At 39.5% G+C, this 16,730-nt stretch overlaps 1 protein-coding gene across 1 annotated transcript in view; it reads left to right on the plus strand.

Moving 5' to 3' along the window:
- The window catches only part of LOC106804762 (DNA (cytosine-5)-methyltransferase 1-like), a 55,708-nt gene that overhangs the window by 7,418 nt on the left and 31,560 nt on the right, over positions 1–16,730 (plus strand). The window contains exons 2-19 of the mRNA XM_014806083.1: positions 991–1,039; positions 3,551–3,658; positions 7,975–8,106; positions 8,246–8,538; positions 8,710–8,832; positions 8,979–9,111; positions 9,470–9,579; positions 10,071–10,189; positions 10,437–10,529; positions 10,866–11,017; positions 11,291–11,368; positions 12,394–12,497; positions 12,617–12,788; positions 13,104–13,201; positions 13,653–13,788; positions 15,752–15,832; positions 16,022–16,146; positions 16,421–16,526. Coding sequence (XP_014661569.1) covers positions 991–1,039; positions 3,551–3,658; positions 7,975–8,106; positions 8,246–8,538; positions 8,710–8,832; positions 8,979–9,111; positions 9,470–9,579; positions 10,071–10,189; positions 10,437–10,529; positions 10,866–11,017; positions 11,291–11,368; positions 12,394–12,497; positions 12,617–12,788; positions 13,104–13,201; positions 13,653–13,788; positions 15,752–15,832; positions 16,022–16,146; positions 16,421–16,526 — 2,212 coding nt within the window. The remainder of the gene's footprint in view (positions 1–990; positions 1,040–3,550; positions 3,659–7,974; positions 8,107–8,245; positions 8,539–8,709; positions 8,833–8,978; positions 9,112–9,469; positions 9,580–10,070; positions 10,190–10,436; positions 10,530–10,865; positions 11,018–11,290; positions 11,369–12,393; positions 12,498–12,616; positions 12,789–13,103; positions 13,202–13,652; positions 13,789–15,751; positions 15,833–16,021; positions 16,147–16,420; positions 16,527–16,730) is intronic.

Consider the following 16,730-nt stretch of genomic DNA (forward strand, 5'->3'; position numbering starts at 1 on the left):
CTTGATGCCTTTTAAAATTGCCTCGGTGGCTCGGTGCCCATCCATTTTAGAGAAAATTCAAGGCAATTTCTCACATGCCCCCAATTGCCTTGCGCCTCTTGTCACTTAATTCGAGGCCTGCCCGAACCTGAACCCTAACCCTAATCCTAATCCTAATCCTAACCCTAACCCTAACCCTAACCCTAATCCTAACCCTAACCCTAACCCTAACCCTAACCCTAACCCTAATCCTAACCCTAACCATATCAAATACTGACCAGGGTACGTTCTGAACTTCTGGTATACCGGACCGTACTCAGTGTACGTTCTGGCAGTACCCTGGGGGACATAGACCCTATGAGCAATACTAATAGTAATACACTGTAGACTAGTGGTGCACTTGTCACTGAATATAATCTCGTGAGACACGAGATCATCAGAGCAAGAATAGATATTCACACTCACATCACTGTCAGCAGTGTTGCTAACAGTAGCTCACCCCCAGTGAGGGACTGATAACTTTTAAACTGGCATCAAGTACAAACTGGCATCAAGTACTATATGCAACAAACAACAAATTTTTGAGATACATGACGACAGGCCTATAGCCTGTCGTCGTCATGTATCTCAAAAATGTGTTATAGACCTACATCCTAAACACTATAGTGCCAGTAAACACCAGGCAGTTCGATTCACTAGCACACGCTGTGCGTTTTTGCATCATGTGTCAGTGTTCACTATTACATAGAGATTATAGGCCTTGCTGCTGCTAATTAATGTAAAAACTTTGTGGATGATTGGATTGATGAGTTGTCCTCTCCTGCCTGTTTGTCTAAAGACTAAATGATGGTATATCAGGTTAATTATACCATAGTGCAAAAGTGTTTGCTGTAGTACCCAACTGTATAGTGTGTGTGTGCATGCACGATGTGACATAAATATTATGTGTGTGTCATGTATTGAATCAGTAGGCTAGCAATAATAATCCGATGTATATCTTGTTTCATTAAGCTTGTCGGAACTGGATGAAAACTATAAAGATGGGGGCATCACCGATAAGGTAGGTTTTGTGCTTCATTGCCAGGACTCGATCAGGATTGCTTAAATTCTTAGTTATCATGACAGGGTTCTCCCTACGTTGCGCAAACGGGGCGCGCGCGCCCCGTTTGGGAAAACTCCCCCCTGTTTGAATTTCATCCTGGGGAGAACCCTGCATGATCTACAAAGCAGTGTTCTTATTTCCTAGTTTCTTGTGCACAATTACTTCACTGCAAAAATCGTGTTAATTCCTAATTCATTACAGCTCCTAGGGCAGTGTTTAAAATTGCAATAGGATTTTCATCTGGGATAGTCAGATTTACAGTGCTCACTATAGTTTAATGACACGAGTGTGTATTTGTCAAGAAAATTGAAAGAAATTGAAACGACTGCACCAACATTTGCGTAATTTATCCTGCAGGGAGGGTAATCCGAAAAGATAGTGTTGCGAAAACTAGAGGTGATGTGCAAAAGGTGAAGGAGTAAAAGCAGCACATGGAATTTCCTAATTAACCTTCTTCAACTCCTTTCCTAAAATTATCAGGTTGATTTACACAGGGCTTGACTTACACAGGGTTTGGAACTCATGCCTGCCCGCTCGCCTGATCTTAGTAGGAATCCGTAAAGGCTAATAGCATGTCTTGGCTGAGTAGCCATGCTGGCATTGCCAGTAATACTCAAATCCATAGCTACTTTTTGTGAGACTGATTCCATCTGATTTAAGTATAAAATTTGTGTGTGCAAATTGATTAAAATTAAATCCCAGTAACAAAGTAACAAAGCCTCTGAATGCATCTCAGTCTAAAAAAAAAATTCTGGGAGCCCCCCCTCCTCCCCCACAGACCCACCCACTCATACTTTCCTCCTATGCGCAGCTAACTGCACGCCATAGCGCTTCAGCACCACAGTGACCACACTCTAGAGAATTGCAGGCTTGTAGATTTTTCAGGTCACCAGCCCCATTGGCTAATGAAGCTTGATTGAAAGTTTAGGTGAGCTTCAAACCCTGCGTACAAAAATAATCAGTGAGTTAGCAATCGAGTGGTGTCGCATTGACAGCACTGTAGGAGGCGATCTGATCACGTAGGCATTAGTTGGATAGGTTCCCAAATTTATGTTCTCAGCAGTGTGTGGACTGAACATTGACAGAATATTCCTTTCCATTATTGTTTCTTTCAATGAATGATTTCTTTAGGAAGTTTGAAACACCTTGCAAATGAGTCAGAGTATGTGTTGTTATTCTTGCTAGTGGTTTCAGGTAATCACAATCATACGGTGACTATAGCCACTTTTACCATATTTCGTCATGTACACTATGAATATGTAATCAGCAATTTTATATAAATAAACTACCTCTAATTAAAATTTGCATTTTATTCCCTACAAATTTATTTATTAGCATCATTAAAATGTGTTTCAGAAACGTGCTATTTAAGTTGCCAATGTGCAATTAACAAATATCTATTTAACGTCTTTCATTTAATTTTTTCACTTGCGAGAATTGTTACCACTGGTGTAGTTACTGGCTGTTGTTGTCACTCCATCAAATATATGTTTATTTATGCAGTATCCCAAAACTCCATTATAAAATCTATATGGTATCTTTCATTGCATATTTAAAGTGTCTACGTCACTAATCTCGTGAAATTTATAGTTGAAACCTTATTTTTGTAATTTTTTTACATCAAAAGTTACTAACGTTACTAAATATATCCTCAAACTCTCACCTGATAAAAATGTTTTTACATTGGTTAAATTTGAAAAAATCTTGACGATTTGAATTAGTGTTATTAACACTATTTACCCAGTACTGTACAGATACTGGCGTCTCTCGGTTGCTGCACTGGTTGCTGTGGTCGATGTCATCGTGATTTGTGTATGGTGCACAAAGTGGTGCCCAAACAGTTTCTGTTTTTATTTGTGTTAGCTATATAGAATATAGAATATAGGAAAAGTAAATAATATATCATTATGTTCATGTGTACAGTATTATGTTTGAAAAATTTTTATTAAAACTGCGAAATGTTATTTGTGAATTAATTTCGCGAGTGCCTAGTTTCCCGCAAATGTTCACCTATCGGCTAGCTGCGTGTGGGCGCTACGCAAGAGCTTATCGAAAATGGCGGTTGTGTTCAAGTCGAGCGTTTGTGCATCGAATGCACCGGCAAATTAGGGCGTATAATGAAGGTATATAAGCATGAAAAGTAAACAGAAACACTAATTGTATTTTCACACATTTTATTTTGCACAAATAACACACAAATATACTACTTGCTGGTGCTCGAAATTTGTGACGTACACAGTTTAAGGCTTATTGATACCATTTAGTATTGTTTTTTTCATAATACAACCATGGTCATTGTAAATAAGTTTTCTGATTTATTTAGGAGATAATATAAATTATCTAGATATTATATTTAGATGATTCTTTTAATCATTTTAAACCCACTTCATTGCAACTATGCATTATTTTAATGAAAATTGAAATGGCTTCTTATTAAAATTACCAAATTTGCATTTTTTCAACATTTAGAATTTCTGGAAAAGCCGTGTTGCCTTAATGTTTGAGCATCTTCCCATATCTACACAGAAAGATCTACAAAATCTGGAGCAGGAACTGCAAGAAGAGGAGATACCAGTGGTATGTTTTTTGATATTTCTAAAGTTAGCACAATCAGGGGTTATATGGGTCCTGGTAAAACAGGGAAAGTACTGGAATTTTAATGCCATTTTTCATGCCTGGAAAATCCTGGATAATGAGCTATGATCCTGGAACATCCTTGAAATAGACCATTATTCATGTATTTGGTCCTAGAAAGTTAGCAATGAATATTTCCTAACTGTATGAGAGAATAACATTTTCTTCACGCAACCATTTGTTCACCAATTGTTAATTGGATGATACAAGGCAGAAATATTTTATTCGGCTAAATTAAAATTATAAACCTAGTAATGAAATTGTAAGTCCTAAAAACTGGAAAAATTGCTTATCTTTGGTTGTACAAACCTTTACAATGCTAAAAAGCACCTTGTTTTTAACATTAACATTCGGTTTCATTAGGTTTGCACATACATGAATCGTTCTTATCCTCCCAGCATCTTATATCTTCTGTTATTTTCTATACTATTATATAGACATAATGTATACATTACTTTGGTGGTAACTGGCCCATATGGACACATCTGCAGGGTTCGAAATCCTAACGGGCCTGATGCCCGTATTTTAAGGTTCGGGCCTGCATTTCTAATACTAGCAGGCCTGACGGGCCCGTAGAAAATCCCCCCCCCCCCCGGCATCCAACTAGCAGCATGCACTAGTGATCTCAGCGCCGGATTCAAGAAGAAATGCGTACGCACAAGTGTGTACGCAGAAAATTTACAACACCTTACGCACAACTTTAGTTGGCATTCAAGAAACGTGCGTGGGATGTTCGGACGCACAGTGCAGCGTTGGCATACCAAAAATCGATAAATGGTTTTATACAAACGTTACGTACAGTAACGCTGAGAGGGTCTATGTCCTCTAGGGTACGTTCCTCCCTGGGGTACTGCCGGAACGTACCCTGGGTACGGTCCGCTATACCGGAACGTACCCTGCAGGGTTCTCCCTACGTTGCGCAAATGGGGCGCGCGCGCGCCCTGTTTGGAAAAACTCCCCCCTGTTTCAATCGTTGCGAATGTCTGTTTAAATTACCTACGCCCCGATTAAATTCCACCACAATAAAAGTTTGCCAGCGCGCGACCGTCAAGAAGTACTATTCGACCAGGACACCCGGCGTGTGTATTTTTACAGTACCACGCATGCACTACAGACAATACAACAGTCAACCTGTCCCACACCTAACACTAACTGTACACCAAAGATCGTAGAGTGAACAAGATAAACCACTCATGCGAAATCACGTGCAATGACGTGTAGTACGCAATGGAGCGCCACGTCCGCCATTTTAGGAAGCAAAACCAGCTCCGCGTCTGTTTGATACATAGAAATAATATGGATAACCATGGTTAATATATATATGTATATTATAATATAATGTAATAGATAATATTTTTATGCCAATAGCTGTATCAAATCTCTCATTCAAGTGTACAAAAATCTAACAATGATTCATAATCGGATGTTACTATGTAGTATGTACACAGTGCAGTGCCAGCTAGTGGTGTAGGGAAGTGACTATACGCACGGCGGAGTTTAGAAGGGAGAAGGTGGTGGAGGAGGGGGAGAAGCTGGTGGAGAAGAAGGAGGGGATCGAGAAGCTGGTGGAGAGAGAGGAAGAGGAGGAGGGGGAGAAGGGAGCTGGTGGAGGAGGAGGGGGAGAAGGGAGAAGGGGAGAATTGTGTCGTAGCTACCGTCGCTTCTCCACCGAGCTTCTCCTTCTCCTGCCTCCTCCTTCTCTATCCACCTTCTCCCGCCTCCTTCCTCCCCTTCCTCCTCCACCAGGCTCCTACTTCTCACAACTCCGGTCACTCTCCACCTTTCCTTCTCTTCCCTTCTGCCGAAGACGTTCGCAGAATACCTCCTTCTGCAGAAATCGCACCAGCTTCTCCCCTCCTCCAACACCTCCCTTCCTCCTTCCTCCTCCCACCAGCTCTCCCTTTCTCCCTTCCTCGTTTTCTCCCCTCTCCTCTCTCCACCAGCTCTTGCTCCCCTCCTCTCCGTTCTCCATCAACACTCCTCTCTTCGGCTTCCCCCCTTCTCCACCCCTTCTCCTTCCCCTCCTCTTTCTTCCACCCTTCTTCGTCTTCCCACCAGCCTAATCCCTAGCCTCCCTGCCCTCCTGTTCTCCACCAGGCTCTTTTTTCTGTCCTTCTCCCCTTCTTCCTGTCTCTTCGGCATCCTACGCTCTCCACCCCTTCACCCTCCTCGCAGCCATCCTTCTCTCCCCTTCCCTCTTCTTCTCCCAGCGCAGCTCTCCGCTCCTCCCCTGTCTCCACCAGCTTCTCTCCTCTGTCTCCCTTCCTCATTCCTAGCTTATTGAGTCGGCCATACGCCAGCCGTGCGTATACGGCCATATTTCTGGAATTTCTCTTACCTCCACACGCCCGTGCGTATACTGTATAGTCGTCGCCAGCTGGTGTAGTGTCAGACAGTGAGCAAGTGGCACAGGCACTTCATTGGACCGTCTCAAACAAATAGATGGTCAAGAGACGAGCACTATACTGTCATCGTCATCTATAATTTCATACGTATTACATGCGCTTTCTCCTTTTACCTCATTTTCGCCTATTACTTTGCTCGATAACTCTGCTGTAAAATGCCGTCTCTCTGTTAAATGCCTCCATACTGCAACAACACAAGTAACTACATCGCACGTACGCCCTGTGCACAAACAACTGCCACTGGTAACTACATGTATGCACGAAGATTTGCACAACTTCTTTTGCACATGGCGATCTTCAGACAAAAAAACGCACATGTTTTCTCAACCTTTCCCGTAATTCTTGGGGATCCTGACAGGAAAGACCGAAGTCGCGGCTTACACTGACATTCTGCGCAATTTACAGCAGAACAGTAAGCCGAGGCTGACAGCACACAGCAGAGCAGTTGCTACAGGTAGCAGATACAGCAGCATCCGGGAACTTCGTGGTGAACTTCGTCTTCCTCATAAATGGCGGTTTGTGCGGACCCATGAACTAAACTACGCTATCGATTGGAGAGGTGGTTTAGTCTTCTGCCCTACGCGGACTATAGATCTTGCTGTAGCACCGACTCCCGCTGATGATCTTATATAGACAGAGTACGGCGGGCAATATACCGTTTATGGCGTCTGAGATAATTTACGCATTAATTAGTGGTAGCGGTAAAAAACACGCCCGCCCTAGCGTCTTCCCCCCCTCTCCCCTCCGTCTCCCTCGCCCCTTAACACCCTCAGCCTCCGCCCATGTTAAACTTACTGCTTATCCTGGGGAGAACCCTGTCCTGGTACTATCTAATATGCCAGACCGTACGTACCTCGCCTACTCCACTAACGAGTCTAGGGAGTCGCCTACGCCTACTTCCTAACCCGAACCCGAACTCTAACCCTAACCCTAACCCTAACCCTAACCATATCAAATAGTGACCAGGGTACGTTTTTGTTTACCGGACCGTACCCAAGGTACGTTCCGGCAGTACCCTGGGGGACATAGACCCTATGAGCTACAGTAACATGTATCTTGTTGCATGTAAAGATTTACATACTTTCCACACATTTTTCACTGTGAACAACAAAACATAATTTTCAGCTATATATATAGAAATTCTTAAAATGGATTTGGAAATGTTTTGTGAGATTTTATCAGAATATTGATAGACTCCAGATTTTATTGCAACAGATATCTGTGAACTACAATGACTGATATGCCTACTATGCCACCCTCTGCCTCCATTCAGGAACCTTTCCACGGTTGTGTCTAAAGACAAGCTCTCATAGCCATACGTAGTACCACGAGTCCTCCTTGGATAAGAAGAAACTTGCTTGTACTTTTCATACTTCTTTCTTCTTTTCAACTTTCCTACTAACTCGTTTCATATTATTGAAGACTTTTAAGGCATGCACCCTTTGACCTTCAGGTCAGTTCTTTTCTAAGTTACCAAAATTAAGTACCCAGTTCCTTGGTCTTTGACTTCCTTTACTTAACTGGCATTAGTAGTAGAAGTTAGCAGTTAGTGTGTGATGAAGATGTGAATTGGCTAACAACAAGTCTGCCTTGTCATTAGTTGCTAGCCAAGCTGTTGTGTGAAAAAGTGGCAAAAACAGTCCAGAACATTACTTATATATTCAATGTGTTATTTAACTAATTTTCATACATCATAACACCGTACAGCCGTACACACTTAATTGGCTTGTGTGCAAATATTTGCCTTACAATACGTGTATTAGCCTAGGTGGGCTTAGTGATGAGAATATATTGTCATAACAATGTTAGTTTCCATGATTATCTGATACTTTATGTATTATTGCTTTCTTATAGAAAGAATATTATAAAAATTTGAAGAAACTCATTGGTGTATGGCCACTACCAGATGAGAATGATCAAAAGACAAAAGCTGTTACAGAAGACATGAATGGCAACGGTGATTGTGAAAGAAGTAATGGAAATGTGGTACGTTTAATTACCAGATTATGTAAAACTTGCAGCTGGTTATTAAATAAAATGTGACTACAAGCATGATCGAATGTGTCTTGAAACGTCCGATGAGTGGTTTGAGAACATCATAATTTTTGTGGAATTCTTTATGTAGCAGATGGACGCAGACCACCCAAAAGCTCAAATTGAAGAAGATTGTGCTGATCATGGTCCGATGGAGGTTGAAGACTGCAAAGAAGCATCATCTGCACCAGTGAATGCTAAGAAGAGGCGGATTCAGAGAGGTAATAATCAAAGCAGTGATGACAGAAAAGGCAAGGACGAGAGGAGCACTAACAGGGAAGCCAAAGATAAAGACAATGAAGGAGGGATTGAGAAGAGAAAAACACGAAGTGCAGTGAAATCGCCATCCAACCAACCAAGCATCACATCGATGTTTAGTAGAATGTATGTTTAGCTTTTACAGTTTCTTGTGACATTTTTAGATGGTTCATAAATTTTTGATGATGTGTACCTGAATAGCAATGATGCTTTCATCTGTTTTACTTAACCATTGTTCAAAATATTATTATCACATCAAGTGTACTTTAATCCTGTGTGATTTGATGTTTTGTTCAGCTCAAATAAACGAAAATCAGAAGCAGAAGGTGGAGAGGAAAAAAACGAAAACATAGAAAAGAGAGTGAAACCAGTTGATGCAGAAATCATAGAGGAAAAAGAAGTCAAGATACCAAAAAATGGGTGAGTTTTATAACTCGCTTTACAGTTGTAAACTTAATGTGTCAGTAAGTCAAGTAAACTGACTGATTGTGAGTGAACTGCAGCGTTGTGCCTCGATCATAAAAGCCCCAATGGTCTTCTCTCTTTATTGCTTGATTGTCTCATAGCGAGATGCAGAATAGTTCCACGGAGCCTTTTTTGAAACCGGAGACAAAGTCGCTGCCTCAGAAATGCAAGCAGTGTCGGCAGTTATTGGATGACCCTGACCTGAATCTGTTCACTGGGGACCCTGATGACGCAGTATGTATGGAGAGGCATATTATCAGGAACTTGCATCGTTTAATCTCAGATCCATTGATAACGACTGCAGCTACATTAATTCAATAGTGGTTTTGAATGTTCGAAACGCAGTTAACTAACACATACTCCAATTTTAGCATACCAATTGTAAATGTTGATGACAGTGTCGATGTAATTAAAGTGCATTACTATTTATCCTTGACCTAAAACGAAAAAATGTTTCCAGTTCAAAAGAATAAATGAATATTTTCTTTCATTGTGTTTGCTAAAAATGAATTGATGATGTGAGTGATTAGCTTTGCTAAAGATAAGACAGAATTTTGTAATTTAGAAGTTTTTTCACTGTGATCAATGTTAGGTTGAAGAGTTTGTGGCACTGACAGATGAACGATTGTCACTATTTACTGGGAACGAGGAAACCATATCAGAGTATGATGAGAGACCTCAACACAAGCTGACTGAGTTCAGGTATGTTATGTCTACCAAGTACCATGGAATCATTTTTAAACAAATGATAGCTAACACTTCAAAAGTCTCTATCTCCACTTTTAGTTTTCTAGCGTGACCAGTGAGTTCTTATTATAATCAACCTACATTTGAAAAGAACGAGAGAAGAATGGAGATGTTATAATCTATTGTCATTTTTTGTAGTCCAGAGAAACTCGGCTTTACTAAATTGAGGCCTATAGCAACTGTGCAGTTGCTTTTGGTAAAAACTAATCGGTTCTAATAGCCCCGGGTATTTATTAATAAAAAGGCGGGTATCTTCACTAATATATAGTTATTAAAATACCTGCCAGTTATTAAATATATGTGATGAGAATATTACGTGGAGTCCAGAGTTCATTCTCCATTGCCAAGAAAATAACAATGACTGGAACATTATTTTTTTGTGATAGGTTAACATGATTCAGAAATGCCTATTTGTTAGTTGTTGACCTCTTTTTAATGGCTTGCAGTGTTTATGACAAGAACACACATCTGTGTCCATTTGATTCCGGCCTTATTGAGAAAAATGTTGAGCTGCTATTCAGTGGTTATATTAAACCAATTTATGATGAGTCACCAGCAGTAGAAGGTAAATACACTGATTTATGTTTTAGTGATAGTCACTAAATGGGGTTCTTTAAAGCCATTTGAGTAGTCTTTATTTACTAAACTTGTTTCTATTGAAAACAGCATATGTTAATGATGTATATAAGTCGTATGACCAGTAGCAATGGCAACCTTTGCTATGCTGTAAATAATAAGAGAGCAAAATGAAATCTTATCATTCTTCTTACTACTGGTGTGTTCTCGCTCCATGTCATGCCTTCACATTTCAGGAGGCATCAGCACACGTAACATGGGCCCAATCAATGAGTGGTGGACGGCCGGGTTTGATGGAGGAGAGAATGCTCTCATCGGATTCTCCACGGGTGAGACAAACTGACAAACAAAATGAGGTCGCAACTGAAGTCATCGACACAGATTACTAGATGCTGGTTATGATACCATGATGGTCCTGGAATTATTTGCTTTGGAATTTCTGTATTATTGTCGTTAATTATCTGCATGGGTAAGAATAGGACTCTTGTTCATCTATTTCTTCCATATCAAAGTAAAGGTTATAATGACAAATAACAAGTTATAATCTTATCAGGAGTGAATAATAGAAATCTCTATTATTCACTCCTGATCTTATTGATATGCTTGATGTACTTAGATAGCATATTTATTGTTAAATTGTCTTTTGTTTACCTTTATTTTTTCAGCATTTGCTGATTACATCTTAATGCAGCCCAGTGAAGCTTACGCACCTTACATAGATGCTGTAAAAGAGAAGATCCACCTGAGCAAGTGTGTAATTGAATTTCAAGTAAATAATATGGATGCAACATATGAAGACCTGCTCAATAAAATACAGGTAGCTGAAAAGTACTCGGTTACATTTGATAATTATATCATCTGTATTCTCATACTATTTTATTTATTTTGAATTCTTTAATTCTCATTCCAGGGAACTAGAACTAAATGTTTTCTATTTCGAACGGATTAATTCGATTTGGACTGGAACCAGGTTTTCACATTGTTCACTATATCTATTTTGTACTATTGACTGCACATCTATATAGCTGTAATATTTTGTTATGATTTTTCTTCGTTTATGCATTTTACATGGTGTTATTTTTCTTGGCAGACGACAGTACCACCTGCTGGAAAGACTAGCTTCACTGAGGATTCTTTACTTCGACATTCACAGTTTGTTATTGATCAGGTACTGTACAGAGTTGTGACCTGTTTACTAAAGATTAATTTTGAGTTAATTAAGATTTTGTTTACTTAAGATTAATTTAAATTAGTAGGGATACTATATGATTATTTTTAAGAAAAATGTTTTGTTCCTAAAATCGTAAGTGACTTTCAGTGATTCATATATCCTGCAGAAGATGTACAGTAAAACCTGTGTTAGAGGCCAACTTTATAAAACTACCTCTATAGAATGGCCATCTGCCCATTAAAGGCATAATTCGACCATCGATTATGCAATTTTAACGAATGCTACAGTAACTGGCACCTTGTGTAGTTAATAAGTACATTACCTTATAGCCAAACGCGTATTAGTTTGTCCAATATCACTGCTGGTTACTAAGAAATGTCTAATTGAAATCCGCAGTCCAAGAAATCGGTTGTTGACAGTTACAAACCGCCATGCCGGCCGTAACCGGCCGTAACTGGCGAGGCGGTGTCATACAGATTATAGTGCACCGGACATTTTCGCACGTATGCTCGGCCGTCAGTGATTTCGATCCTTGTAGTCTGAGTGCGCATTCCGTACGTTATGGTTTTACTCTTGGGATTCGGGAATAAATGAATATACGTTCTTGAGATTACAAGCAACATATAATATGTGGCAACTAGGCAAATAATAACACTAGGCAAACAATTTACCCGGGACAAACAATTCGATGCTCAACATCCTGTAGCAACATGTGACGTCACCGAACCGAACTCGATGTTTATTTTGTTGGCCATAAATTTCGCGTTGTCGCCAGATTACCAAATTTACGGATTTCAATTAGACATTTCTTAGTAATTAGCAGTGATATTGGACAAACTAATACGCGTTTGGCTATAAGGTAATGTACTTATTAACTACACAAGGTGCCAGTTACTGTAGCATTCGTCAACTTTGCATAATCGATGGTCGAATTATGCCTTTAAGGCCACGTGCTGTTTATCATACGTAATCATTATGCATGTTATGTGCAGGTTTGACTGTATTATTGTTACTTTTTGTAGGTTCAGAGCTACGATGATGCGGCAGAAGAAGACGAAAGCTTGCTGATCACCACACCATGCATGCGCTCACTCATTAAACTTGCTGGTCTCACTCTTGGTAATAGGTGAGCAATTCCCATTGGTGTATTGAGTTAGCCATGCATTTATAGATAGTAAGATGTCTTGCCAAGCCAATGAGTAGTGAATATATTATATTTATTCTGCATGGTTGCTTTTTTAATAGGCGTGTTGGTCGTCGAGGTGGCATCAGAAAAGAGGCAAAGAAGATGGCTGGACCAACGAAGGCGCAGACGACTCCACTCGTCACCCAGGTTTTCGAGTTGCTGTTCAAGGGACAGATCGATGAAGGAAAGGCGGCCAAAGCTCCAAAAAGGAGAAGATGTGGTGTTTGTGAGGTGCATTACTGATTCACTAAACTAGATATTTTGCATTGCTGCTATGGGGGTGGGCTAGGAATTTAGTGTTGGAAAACAAATCTTTCAATATGCTTTGGTGGCCTGCTTCAAAATTCTGCATCGAAAATTGACTCTAATCTGTACCTATGTTTGTAATACTAGGTTTGTATTATTCATAGCAAAAATAATTACCATGCTCAAAATAAAACTACAAATTTGCTTTAGTTGATACACATGTTGCCTTTGCAAAATAGTTTGGTAATATTATGCTTCACCATGTTCTAACTTAATAACAATCATTTTACCTGTTTTCAGATCTGTCAACTGCCAGACTGTGGCAAGTGTACTGCTTGTAAGGATAAGACTAAATTTGGTGGATCAGGGAAATTGAAGCAAGCCTGTGATAAGAGAAAGTATGTACTGCTGGTTAACACAATATTTGTTCTAATTATAAAGTATAATTGCACAGAAGGGCATCAAATGGATAAATTTGTGACATGATGGGCATCCTCCTCCTACTGCGAATGATGGGAGCTATAGAAGAAAGGAGATTGTAATCAAAGCAAGCGAAATGCCTGAAGGCATTACTTGGATCCGCCACCTTTGCATGTGGAATGACCAATAGTGAAACAAAAGTCATTGGTAGTGGTAATCTTGCCTTCATCGATATTGGCATCATTGACATTAATGTTGTTGTTGTTGTTGTTGTTGTTGTTGTTGTTGTTGTTGTTGTTGTTGTTGTTGTTGTTGTTATCTACTGTTGCTACTGCTGCTTTTTTGTTGTCCTGGTTATTCTTATACCCATAGTAGTAGTAGTAGCCTGCGAGATTATCTGAATTAACCAATCGCATCTGTTGTCTTTAGTTGCCCTAATAGTGCTGTCATGGAGGCAGAAGATAATGAACTGGACTTGGAGATGGACAATGAAGATGCCATGGATAAAAAAGCTCAAACCATTCAACGAACCCCTACAAAGAAGAAATGTCACCAGAAACAGAAGGTATTCTAGATTGAACATTCTAGCTCTCTTGAGGCAGTCCATATACCCTTATTCCTCAATGAGCAACATTGATTCATGTAAAACCTTTTATATATCTTGCATTGTGCAGTATGTCATTGAATGTTCTCCCCCTGCCCTCTGCCCCTAATGTAGCATTTTTATTTTCATTCTTTAAAGTTTTTTGTGAAATGTCTGTGATCCAATCACATCCAGTCAATTAGTAGTAGTGACGAACCTATAGCTTTGCCCGTGATCTTTGAGGGTCATAATAAGTGTCGTTTTGGGAACAACAGACTAACTTATTCACTGTAAGTACTAACCACTACATATATATAGTCGTTCGTGTTTTAGTACATATTATTCACTCCCAACATGTACATATGGTTAATCCAGTGTCAAAAATCAATCCAGATGTTCTAATTACAACGATGATGTGCAGTTCATAAATGAGCAAAATCATTGCAGATAACCCAATTTCAACAAATGACAACCAGAGGTTTTTAGTTAGTTTGTGTATTGCTAGACTTGCTTATAGTTAGATCATTTTCAGGAACCCATTCATTATTATTAATTGTATACGAGCCTGCAATGTCATACTTTTATTCAGGAGAACAAGTCTTAACTTGCTTGCTTGCTAACTTAGTTATGATTGGGGATATATAAGCCCTAACTATCATTACTCGCAAAATACTGTCACAGGGTGCGAAATTAACGCGAGTCCGGAGTCAAATACTCCCTGATTTTCTGTCGGACTCCTTAATTTGACATATATCAGGGAGTTTTACTTACGTGTACCACTGTGCGTGGTGGAAGTGCGTGGTACCATTAGAATCTTCCCACATATAAGCCACCTTGGCGATGTAGAGGGAGTTGTCAGGCACGTCTGGAGAGACTAGCACACAGTCGCCTACAGCCACCTATTGTGATACGTTAGAGACTTAGTCACTAGTATACAGTCACTACTCCTGCAAACCGTAACGTATTAACAACGTAAAACGAAACGTACGAACTCCCTGAAAATTCTGCTATACTAACTAGTTCGTTCCAGAGCACTGCCTCACGGAATTGCCGTATTTTTCCAGCAAATGTCCAAAGACAATTTGGCAGACGTGCAACCACATGAATCTTCAAAATAAGCACACGCGTTATTGTTAATATCTTTAGTTTTGAACTGCAGACTGCGGACTCCCTCATTTTGCTGCGGATTCCCTCTTTTTGAGGGCAGGGAGTCCATTGGACTCCCTTGTTCAAAAGTTAATTTCTACCCCTGCTGTCAGCACTAATACGCACATTGTAACTCATTGTAATTCTAATTAGCAATACCACAACTGTTCACACACAAAAAAAAACATCTCAAATAATACCCGGGATATACTAATTCAATATACACACCATTTTATATTCTGTAGCATTATGCAAACTAGCGCAAGAAAATACTTGGCGTGATCCAATTCCTTGAGTTCTATGAAGGTTCTCCCTTCATTTTCACCTGGGTGAGATTGTTCACTGGTAGCTGTCAGCTGCCTCATGCAGCTGCTCAATCGGTGCACAACTTTTTCATTCCTGAGCTCAACCTATTTTGCCCAACTACTCTAAACCCGAGGCTTGCTGGTGTCTGTGCTCTTCTACGAATTTTGTCATGTGTTGGCAGTTCCGTCTAGTCTCACTTGACTCCACGGTATCCTTAAAATCAATGAATATATTCTAATATTTTATTGTGACTTATACTTATTATTTGTAGCTAGTAATTTTGAAACACAATCTTATTAGGTAAGAGTTTGGTGATATATTTAGTTGCTGTTAGTAATTTCTTTTTACTTATAAGTTATAGTAATGCAAAAAATGTTTTTAATATTTTCATTTATTTGCCGGTATCTGTCTTGTCGTGAATATATGATCAAAGTCATACTTGTATACATCACACTGTCATTGACTAATTTCTTCCCACTGACCATGTATATAGACTACACTGAAGTGGATTGGAGATGAGAGGATAGAAGGAAGGAGGAAATATTATTCATCTGTCAAGATCAATGAGGAAGAGGTAAATTTTAATATTGTGGTATATTGGGTGAAAGATTAGGATATATTTGCACTGTTATATTTCAACCTTATTGTGAAAGGGTTATCACAAAGAATTGTTAATACATTTCGTTTTACATTGTTAATACGTTACGGTTTGCAGGAGTAGTGACTGTATACTAGTGACTAAGTCTCTAACCTATCCCAATAGGTGGCTGTAGGTGACTGTGTGCTAGTCTCTCCAGACGTGCCTGACAACCCCCTCTACATTGCCAAGGTGGCTTATATGTGGGAAGATTCCAATGGTACCAAGCACTTCCACGCACAGTGGTACACGTAAGTACAACTCTAGGAATGACATGCAAACCAAGATTTTTGGTTGTACTTATATGTTTAATTCTTTATATGTTAATAGTCTTAACATTTCATTTACCTGCCACTTGTACTCTAATATATATGGAAGCGTTAATAGATACATATAGCTATTCATTTGATTTTCTTTTACAACAAATATACGAGTGTAAGTGAACGTTTCTATGCCTTATTTACGTTGCTGTGATATATTCGTCTCATATGTGCATGTCTGAAACAGTGCCATATCAATTTGCAGCCGAGGTGGAGAGACTGTTCTAGGTGAGACAGCCGATCCCAACGAGGTATTCATGGTTGATGAATGCGAGGACACGTGTCTGGAGTTTGTTGTTAGTAAATGTAATGTAAGTATGTTGATCGATCAGCACTAATTTCTTTCATTTATTAATCTATATTACTTATTTAATTTCATGTCGCAAATAGTGCCAGCATGTAGGAAAGTTAGGTGATTCACTCGGTCACTGTTTTTTACAACATTCTTGTGTTGTCATATTCAACCATTTAAACAATAATTATAAATTATACTTTCGTTATTTATGTTGGTGAGA

This window comes from Priapulus caudatus, unplaced genomic scaffold, assembly GCF_000485595.1.
Source record: "Priapulus caudatus unplaced genomic scaffold, Priapulus_caudatus-5.0.1 Scaffold86, whole genome shotgun sequence".
Taxonomy (NCBI): Eukaryota; Metazoa; Priapulida; class Priapulimorpha; order Priapulimorphida; family Priapulidae; genus Priapulus; species Priapulus caudatus.